The 9498-nt window shown below is 50.2% G+C and overlaps 1 protein-coding gene across 1 annotated transcript; it reads left to right on the top strand.

The window, feature by feature from the left end:
* The first annotated feature begins 3894 nt into the window (after window positions 1-3894).
* LOC116943935 (ATP synthase F(0) complex subunit C3, mitochondrial-like) lies at window positions 3895-8590 on the top strand. Its single transcript, XM_032957298.2, has 5 exons — window positions 3895-4072; window positions 5285-5420; window positions 6508-6570; window positions 7104-7366; window positions 8219-8590. Exons 3-5 carry the CDS (start codon window positions 6532-6534, stop codon window positions 8331-8333), a joined length of 417 nt encoding a protein of 138 aa, XP_032813189.1. The 5' UTR covers window positions 3895-4072; window positions 5285-5420; window positions 6508-6531; the 3' UTR covers window positions 8334-8590.
* The last annotated feature ends 908 nt before the right edge of the window (window positions 8591-9498 follow it).

Below are 9498 nucleotides of genomic sequence, written 5' to 3'. Positions count from 1 at the left end.
CATCTGCAACGATGCGCGATGGTTATGATGATGGTGATGTTCAACGTTAAACGAGGGTTATGAGGATTAATGATGGTTATAATTATGATGGTAAACGTTAAGTGATTATTTAGGAGCGATGAGGGTTTAGGGAGAGAGGTGAGTAGAGGAAGATACAGAAGGAAAGGTGGGGAGGGGGTGAAGGACATGAAAGGAGGATGGAAAGAACGAGGAGGGGAAAGAGATGCGAGTGAGGAGCTGTAGGGAGAGACTATGCAGACAGAGAGAGAGAGATGTTACAAAGATGACACGATGGGGAGGATGAAGGTGAGAGAGAAGCGAGCAGGCGAGCCGAGACTGGAGCGAGAGACACCGAGGGAGGGGATGAGAGAGTGGGTGGGTGGTTGGGAGAGCTGGGCGGGGGGAACCGCGGAGCTGATTTACGAGAGTCCCCATGTTCCCGTCCACAGATCTGTCCCTTTTGTTTTTGTTTCCAAACGCAATTCCACCCCCCCGCCCCCCGCGTCGCTTCTCCTCCAATCGCTTCATCTTTACGAGCCTCATTGTCTCATCGCGCCGTCTCTTCCCACCGCTCCGAGGGCCTCGCTCTCCTCTCGCCTCCCCGTTTCCTTTTATTTTAAACAAATATCGGGGGCGGGGAGCGGTGGCGCAGTGGTTGGCGCACTCCTCTGCACTGGGAACTCTCCACTGGGAACTCTGCGACCGGGAGGTTCGATTTCCGGATAGCGAGTGAGGTGGCCGCGGCTTAGAAACGCCGTCATCCAGCAGTGGATTTGCCAAGGATGATGAGTGTTTCGATTATAGCATCGTTCAGGCACAGGCTGCAAGTAACACGACAAACATCGTAGGCACTGGTCATGCAGTTTGGATATAAATACGTTAATTCAAGCTCCCCAACCAAGTACTCAATTTATATTTTTTGGTTCTTTCGGTAAAGTCACGTAGAAGGGAAACAGTAAAATAATAAAAATATAAAACAATAAAATTATCACGACGTTTCGACTGCAACACAAGGGGGTGATGATGACTGTGTTGCAGTCGAAACGTCGTGAGAATTGTATTGTTTCCCTTCTACGTGACTTTACCGAAAGAACCAAGAATATGAATCCCTGCAGTCACGAACGCTTTAAATCAAAAAGTACTTAATTTGCTAATTATATAGCAGGAGTAATATTATTCTGCAGGCCTGTTTATCCACTGCTAGATGAAGGCCATCCCGTATCGGTCACGGAGGTCGTTTGACCATACTTCACCAATGCGGGTTGGTGGGGAGGGAGACCAGTACCGGCTCCGACATCACGTGCGCCACTCTCGTTGACCAGGGCCGGGGATCGAACTTGGGAAGCTGGACTCGTAGCGCAGAACGCGAATCGCTGTGCAAACGTTTCACACCCTCCGCCAATAGGGAAAACACGGTCATTTGAATGCGTGTATAAAAGTCGGCGCCGTTTCGCACAATGGCCCTTCACAGAATACGGTTCACGTTCTATGAAGCGCCTTTCCCCTGCCACGGTCACCGCGTTATTGACGATGACGTTGAGTATTTGTGCTGTTGCACTACCTGTCATCGGGACTAAGAGCAGCTGTAATGGATTCAAGGTTTAGTATCACTGCCAGCTCTAACCTAATAACCTGTACACACAAAGCACACGCAGGTTACACCCCCGACTCAATTATCATTGCCGAAAGGTGAGCCACCGTAGTGACCATTCATTGCGAGTCGTTACATCGACCTCTTGATCCAAACCGGGACAGAGCTTCGGAAAATATACAAATTATATTACCCCGAGGGGGGGGCAGTGGTTGACGGGAACCGAGATAAAAATTTTTATACATTAACCCCTGGCCGTCACTACAACTAGCGGAAGAATGTCAGACGATTTGCCCGATGAACTTTACGAGCCTTCTTACCAAGCAGTTCGTGACAAATCTGGTTTGGCCACCAAGCATCGGCGGCATCTCCCAGCCAGCCAACCGCCACAGCGCGCCACGAACGCGCCCCACCTCGTCCCGATCGCGGTAGCCAAGCAAGGAGACTGAATACACCTTTCATTTTACCAGGTAAAGCCCATGAGTCATACGAGCTCTTTTCCGAGGGGACATGCCCATACACAATAGCTCATCGCAGTTACCGATATCATCATCATCATCATCGTGGAAATGTATAGTAGCAGCCAAATAAGCGCACGAGTCTCAATGTGGTGCGGGGGGGTGGGGGCATCCGGAGAAAAATCCACGCGACTACGTGGAGAGAGAATACGTGGACTCAAAATATACAACAGGCATCGGCAGGGTCCGGGATCGAACCCACGGCCTTCCTGCATAAAGCATGCGATCATCCTCGCGTCAAAAAACAGTCTATAGCGGCGAGTGAGAAATGAAGGGCTGCGGTTAACGCAAGCGGGTGGAGGTTTTGTCGTACTGGAGTCGGGAAACGAGAATTCCTGCCCGACGCCTGGCACTGCCCTGCCTCGTCCCTACGAGGGGGGGGGGGGGGGGGAGATGGAGACAGCTGACCCCTCAAGGTTCGCCCCCCACGCCGCCCGCGTTCACGGCTATGCAACGGCGCTGAGAAATCTCACGACAAGTCTCGCCTCGTGTCTCCACTCGGAGACACGAAACGAGACCCGGCCCGAGGCGCCTGAACGTAGCATTCATCCGCAGGCAGTCGGGGGTGATATGCGAGAGCCACGTTGATCCGTACGCTACCCACACTTCGCAGTCCCAGTCGTTCTTTTAACAGGTCCCTGCAGGGTGGGCTGGTAGGAACATTGGAATTTTGCGCAATTTTATTTTTACACCCCAACAGCACGAGATTTCACTTCGTTAAAGTATTGAAAGGGGACGGACGGACGGACACATTCATCTATTGCAGGCTGGTACACTCAGTTTACAACTTCGTTCCTACCAGTATAACTCCTGGAAATATATATTCGGAGGCGCGTGGCTTGTATTTACTACCATTGCCACTACCAGACACACGCACCCTCTAATCACCAGCAGGCTGATCATGAAGGGCGAAGAAGAGCGCCTGGTGGTGATGACGTTATGGGCTGTCCCTGTTGATTTTGTTTTATTTGTATGTGTTTGGGTGATTGTTTTACCTTTATATCATGTTTTTTTTGTATTGTTTATTGTTGTAACGTTCTTATACGCCCCTACTGGACATCTGTGAAAAAATATCTTTATGGCTCATCGGATTTATCCAGGACAAATAAATATTCTGATTCTGATATTCTGATGATTCTGAGCGCGTGAGTGCACGTGCGTGGGTGTGATGAGTGAATTTACGTGAGTGTGAGTGAGTGCACCTGGTGGGTACGATGTGAATGTGTGTGAGTGCATGCGGTGGGGATGATGAATTCCCAAATTATTGGCTTGAACCATCCGCACCGCGCTAATTACTAACACTACTTAATTGGCATTGCGATCCGAGAGACAACGCGTACCCTTTACAACGTGACGCCGGTAGGGACGAATTAATTTCGCTTTTTCACGAGGATTTCCAAAATCGTTTCGTAAATAAATGTTACAAATACTAAATAAGTAAAACATTAACATAAGTATTGTATGAAATATAAGTATTACCTGTGCACTTAAAATGGGGTTCGACAATCGATTAGATAGATTAAAAATTAAAACGATTTGATAACATGTAATTAAAGATCAGGACAAATGTTACGTAATGTTTTTTTTATTCCATTTTGGGAGCGGTTAATCAACGCATGTGTATGTCTTTGTTCCGTGCTGGCTTCCATCGGTCCTCGCTAACAGCACTTGCCCTAAAAGTCTTACGGATACACGTGGAATCGTTGTCTTTGTATATATATTAAATGTATTGAAGCAGATTAATTCCCCATGTGTTTTTTTTAAATGAAACCAGATGCAGTGAATGAGACTTATGGGGTTGTGACGAAGACATCTGATTTCAATGGCACCAGAATATCTTGGCGTTAGTGCCTGGTGATTCAACGCCCTGGATGCAAGGGTTGGTGGATCACGCAGAGATCTGTGTGAAACTCCCAAACACGCCGAGGTGTTGCGATGTGGCCAGGAGATGGCAGTACTGCAGGTGGGTTCGTGAACCCGTTTTTGCGGATCTTTGAGCGTTTTCCCCTCATAGCCCGGGTGAGCTGCCTTGTCTGGTTTCCCACCCGAACGAAGAGCTGAAGCAACTCGTCCAAAAAGAGTCTTGAGGCACAGCAGTGCTCCTTTTCTGGGTAAATAAGGAGCATTTATTGAGTGGTGTACAGGGGCGGCCCCAGACTCGCTGCTGCCAGCAACTGGCGCCCGAGGCGAACCACGACACGGACGCCCCCACCCCCAAACCCCAAGGGCAGATCTCGGCTGAGTTTTATGGTAAACTGGGAAACATTTGGCTCCAATTTTCCGTTTAATGTTTTTTTAAGCGTAATTTGTTTTTGTTTTTTAAACAGAGGCATAATTATTCGGTTTGTCCGCCCGTCTTTCCAACGAATACATTCTCAGAAATGCTGAGAAATTAATGATAATTCATATTCCCTCTGTACGCGCACGGGAATTGAAATAATGAAAGCTTCGTTATTTCATCTTTTTTTATTTGTGTTTTGAGTTCGCCGATACGGACGGGCCGCCCCTGGTGGTGGATCGCGTCGCTCCCCTCGAGCCTTTGGGGCTTTTACCGATTCAGGGTGGCGATTTGATTCAAGACTCTCCTGTGGAAAATGTCGCTGCCTCTGGAGAGGCCGATTAGATGTGTTTTATGTAAACAAGCACCGGTTAATTGTACTCTCAGTCTAAACATGTCTGCCCGAACCGACTTACGTGACACAATGTATTATTTCACATTGATTTATGATCGTGCGATATTTTCGATTTCTCGTGCGACGTTGTTGCTTTTGGGCTGATTTCTATTTGCTGAATTGCTGTACTTCATTGTATCAGTTCTTTACTTTTGACATTTTAGTGACCCAGGTCACTCTTACAAATTAAACCTCGCCTGGTCTCACGAGTTCTCACCTCGGTGAGATTATTACACACCGCGATATTGACGCACGTATCGTGAGATTAAGGATATAAATTACATTAATCGATAAACCGTCACGGTCTCTATTACCTTCATTTTGTATATTAATACAATCGTCATCCAGCAGTGGATTGACCAAAGGCCGGTGACGCTTTCACTCGGACAGCGCCGCCACGTGGCTGCCACGTGGGTGGCACTGCCAAGAAACCCAAGAAATGCACTGCACGGGAGGGGGGCGGGGCGTAACAGGGAGACGCGTCACGTGTTCGACATCTGTAGCCAATGAGCGCGGGAGACCCTGCCGAGTTGGCGTTTGTCGCTGATTGGAGGAAGGACGTGTGCACGTGGGCGCGCGTCTCGACCAACGAGAGCGCCGTTTGGAAGTCCTCGCGTCACCGTCTTCTGCTTGCCGCCGGTAATGGCCGCGCCCACGGGGGACACGGGAACCAAGGGGACCTAGGGATCAAGGGGGCCTAGGGATCAAGGGGACCCATAGGGATCTAGGGCTCAAGGGGACCCCTAGGGACCTAGGGCTCAAGGGGACCTAGGGCTCAAGGGGACCATGGGGACCTAGGGCTCAAGTGGACCTAGCGATCAAGGGGACCTAGGGATCAAGGGGACCTAGGGCTCAATGGGACCTAGGGACCAAGGGGACCATGCGGACCTACGGATCAAGGGGACCTAGAGCTCAAGGGGACCTAGAGCTCAAGGGGACCTAGGGGACCTTGGTTTCAAGGAAAACCAAAGGGATTCAGGGATCAAGGTGACCCAGAGATTAAGGGGATTAATCGGACTTGGGGACCAAGGGGACTGGGATCAAGGGGACCAGGGGTTCAAGGGGACGCGGGAACCAAGCGGATCAATCGGATTTGGAGACCAAGGGGAACAACATATGGGAAATAGGGTCTAAGAGGACGCAGTCTTACTACGAAGCGGAGTCGGCAACCAAGGGGACCCAGACTTAGGAGACGGAGCTGACTAAGGGGACCTCGAGGAACCAGGGAGCAAGGGGATCAGTGTCTGGGGCGGGGGAGATGATCAAGCAGATCAAGTGGCTGGAGGGACTTTGTTATTGTAATTGACCCCAGGTTTGTTGCGCAAACCCGGGTCCCCGTTCTCGGTGGACAGAGCAACTATGGGGACCAAGGTAGCCCAGGAGGCCCTGGCGCCAAGGGAACCTTGGGACTCAAGGGGGCCCGGCGCTCGAACGAGAATAGGCGCGAAGACCAAACAGGGGAACTAGGGATCAAGGTGACCCAGGTGCCAAGGAGAACCGAGCCGATGCGATACAGGGATCTAGAGGACTCGTCCTTCATGAACCACAGTCTCGAGGGGCCCCATCAAGCACCGCTCAGCAGCCAGGCTGCTGAACTAGCGAAACGCGGTGGACCAAGACCACGACCCCCTGCTGCTGCTGCTGCCGCTTGAGTCCCCTGGATGGGGCCTGAGGCTCTGGACCCCCGTGACCAATTGACCTCTACCCCCTTTCCGTGTTCCCTCAGGTCTCAAGATCTCCTCTGTTCGCCATGATCCCCTGCGCCAAGATCATGACTGCGTCTGCCCTGGTGAGGAGTGGTGGAGTGGAGGGAATTGGTGTTTGTGTGTGGATCAGTATTTTGCACTCTTCGTTTATGCCGATTAATACTTGTGTTGTGTGTGGTTCTCAATGCTCATAATCATGATTACGATTTGGTACTTTCCGTGGATTGTATAGCGCATGGTTTAGTAGATTGTGGGTAGTACTTGTTATTGGGATCCGTAGGAACTAATACTCATGCATTAAACTCGATAATTGTACACGGTACTTGTTCTTGTTTCTGTTTGTTAAATGTGATTTTATTAGTGGAGTTGATTTACTGGGGAAAACCTCGCTGAGTTTCAAGACTCGGGTCCTTTGCTTCATGTTTATGCATGGTCCTCAATTCTTGGTACTTACATGTGGTACATTGCACACGAGGGACGTGATGCAAGGGCACTTAAGCGGTGGCTTGGTCATCAACGATGGAGGGATCTCCCCAAGCGGTCACCATCACTTGACGGTCTCGTGATGCAAAATTCCGTCGCTCCATCTACGCCGTTTTTTTTTCTCCCCTTGCAGGTCCGGAGCGGCCTTCGCCTCTCGCTGGCGCGGCCGCTCTCCGCGTACGCCCTGGGCCGCCCCGAGAGCCACGTCCTCGTGGCTGCACCGTCTGGCATGGGGAAGGTGGAGACGGCGCGCCGCGACTTCCAGACTAGCGCTGTCTCTCGTGACATCGACACCGCCGCCAAGTTCATCGGCGCCGGCGCCGCCACGGTCGGCGTGGCTGGGTCGGGCGCGGGTATCGGCACGGTTTTCGGAAGCCTCATCATCGGCTATGCCAGGCAAGGAGGAGGGTGAACAATGTGGTCTCGCATAATGTGCATGCAATAATGTGCGTTGATTCATTAACATCTACTATGCGTCTAAGGAACGAAACAGGTGGACTTCTCCACAAATCTGGCTGTCGCCTGATGAAGCTAGTTGTAATTACTGGCGAAACGTCGTACTCAGATTGTAAATGTTGTGGCTTGACTGGACTAGTAACGAATTGGCATGTTCTGTTTACATGACAAACCTTACTAATTGGATGTGTCAGGTGGTGGCGGGTTTAACGACATATATTTACGCTATCTAACCCAAAAAAACGATTATTAGGGTGACATTGTTCATCTCCAGTGTAAATGAATATTGCTTCTGCCCTCGATTCGAAACAGAATTCTCAAGTGTAGTAAGTTGATAATCTCAATTTCGTCATAATCAGAATATTTGTGCCTGAGAAATCCGATGAGGTATAACGCTCTTTCGCAGATGTCCACCAGTAGTTTAACAGATATCCACCAATGACTGCAATGCGAATGGCATCGTAACAGCGCGAAAGGGTAGGACAAATATCCCCGAGAGGCGCTCTCAAGTACGCATGTCACACATAAGCTCCCTCTAGTGGCGGCCCTTCCACAATAATTTGCATGCAGGGGCAATTGCAGGGCTGCACATTTTACCTGCACCATCATCATGCTGCTCATGGTTTCTCTACACGTTCAGCTTTTACAACTTGTTTGTATAACCTCCCCCCACCCTCCAGACACTAGGTAATCCAAATGGTAGAACTCTTATCGCATTTATCTGGTACCTTTGCACCAAAGTTTGGCAATCGATCATGTGATGGAGCGATACTGGTCGCGTCTCTGTGCCAGGAACCCGTCTCTCAAGCAGCAGCTCTTCTCCTACGCCATCCTGGGCTTCGCGCTGTCCGAGGCCATGGGGCTCTTCTGCCTCATGGTGGCCTTCCTCATCCTCTTCGCCATGTGAAGACCCTGGGGCCCCACAACCCCGGTCCCCGTGCGACGTTCGTCATTGGTGCTCCCCTCACGGCTGTTGCGGAGGGGTCGTGACCTTTCGACAGTTCCAGGCGTCCTCGCTACTCCGATGTTTTGGGTCTTGGTTTCACCGCCCAAACCCCCGCTTGTGTAGTGATGTCCGTCGCCGTTGTCGGGGTGTGTCCAGCAGTTTGTAAGATATGCGCCTCCGTAAAGGTCCCACGAATAAAATAAAATTTTAAAAATGTGCATTTGATACTGTCTTCTTTAAGTAAAATGGAGGCATGTTGCGTGTCGTGGCTTTAATTGCGATTGTCGACTATGTGCGGCGCGTGTGGTATTTACGGAGGAGATGGAGCGACGAGATCGGCTCGTGTGCAGGAAATGTGGATTGCTGCATCGAAGACAAATGCTCATTAATAGATTTGGGCAAAGAGCAGAATGTAGCAGGATCCTCCTGGAAACTAGTCTTGAGACTCAGAATCAGAATATACTGGAGAAATCCGATGAGCTATAAAGCACTTTTTTCACAGATGTCCAGTAGGGGCAGCTCAACGTTACCACGATACAAAAACAATAGTGTAAAGTATAGGAAAGGTACATAAAAACTTTATCTTACCAGGTAAGGTCCATTAATCTATAAGCGTTTTCAGAAGCGACCTGACCACAAATGAAAGCTCAACAAAGTGGATTATCGGCCAGGCTTTCATGGGTACATGACGACATTGCTGCTAATGAGGTTTATTAAAGCGTGTCGTGAGACTTGATGGTGGAGCGGCAGCCAAAGGAGAGAGCACGTCCGAGAGGCCGTCGGCCACAGAGACAAGTGGTGAGATCGACCCGCGTGGCAGGAGCTGCGTGGATCGTCCTGGGATGGAGAGGTGCCGACGACTTGCGGATTCTTCATCCAGCAGTGGATCACGGCTGCTGATGATGAGTAATGTGCATTCTAAATGTGTGCACGCATTACGCGTTCCGAAGATAATTTCCATCAGCTTCTGAAATATCGCGTGGGTCTCTTTAATCCGTGACTGATTGGCAGGTACAGTATATGTCCCGACAGCTCGGTTCAATTAGGTGTATGTGCTGTTTGTTGAACTTCTTTTGCACCGTACGTAGCCAACCGTGCGAATCGAAGGTGCGGGGGAAGGACGACA

Source organism: Petromyzon marinus, chromosome 19 (assembly GCF_048934315.1).
Source record: "Petromyzon marinus isolate PM22_M1 ecotype Great Lakes invasive population chromosome 19, UKy_Petmar_22M1.pri1.0, whole genome shotgun sequence".
In the NCBI taxonomy this organism is placed as follows: domain Eukaryota; kingdom Metazoa; phylum Chordata; class Hyperoartia; order Petromyzontiformes; family Petromyzontidae; genus Petromyzon; species Petromyzon marinus.
This window is presented reverse-complemented; position numbering and strand designations above follow the sequence as displayed.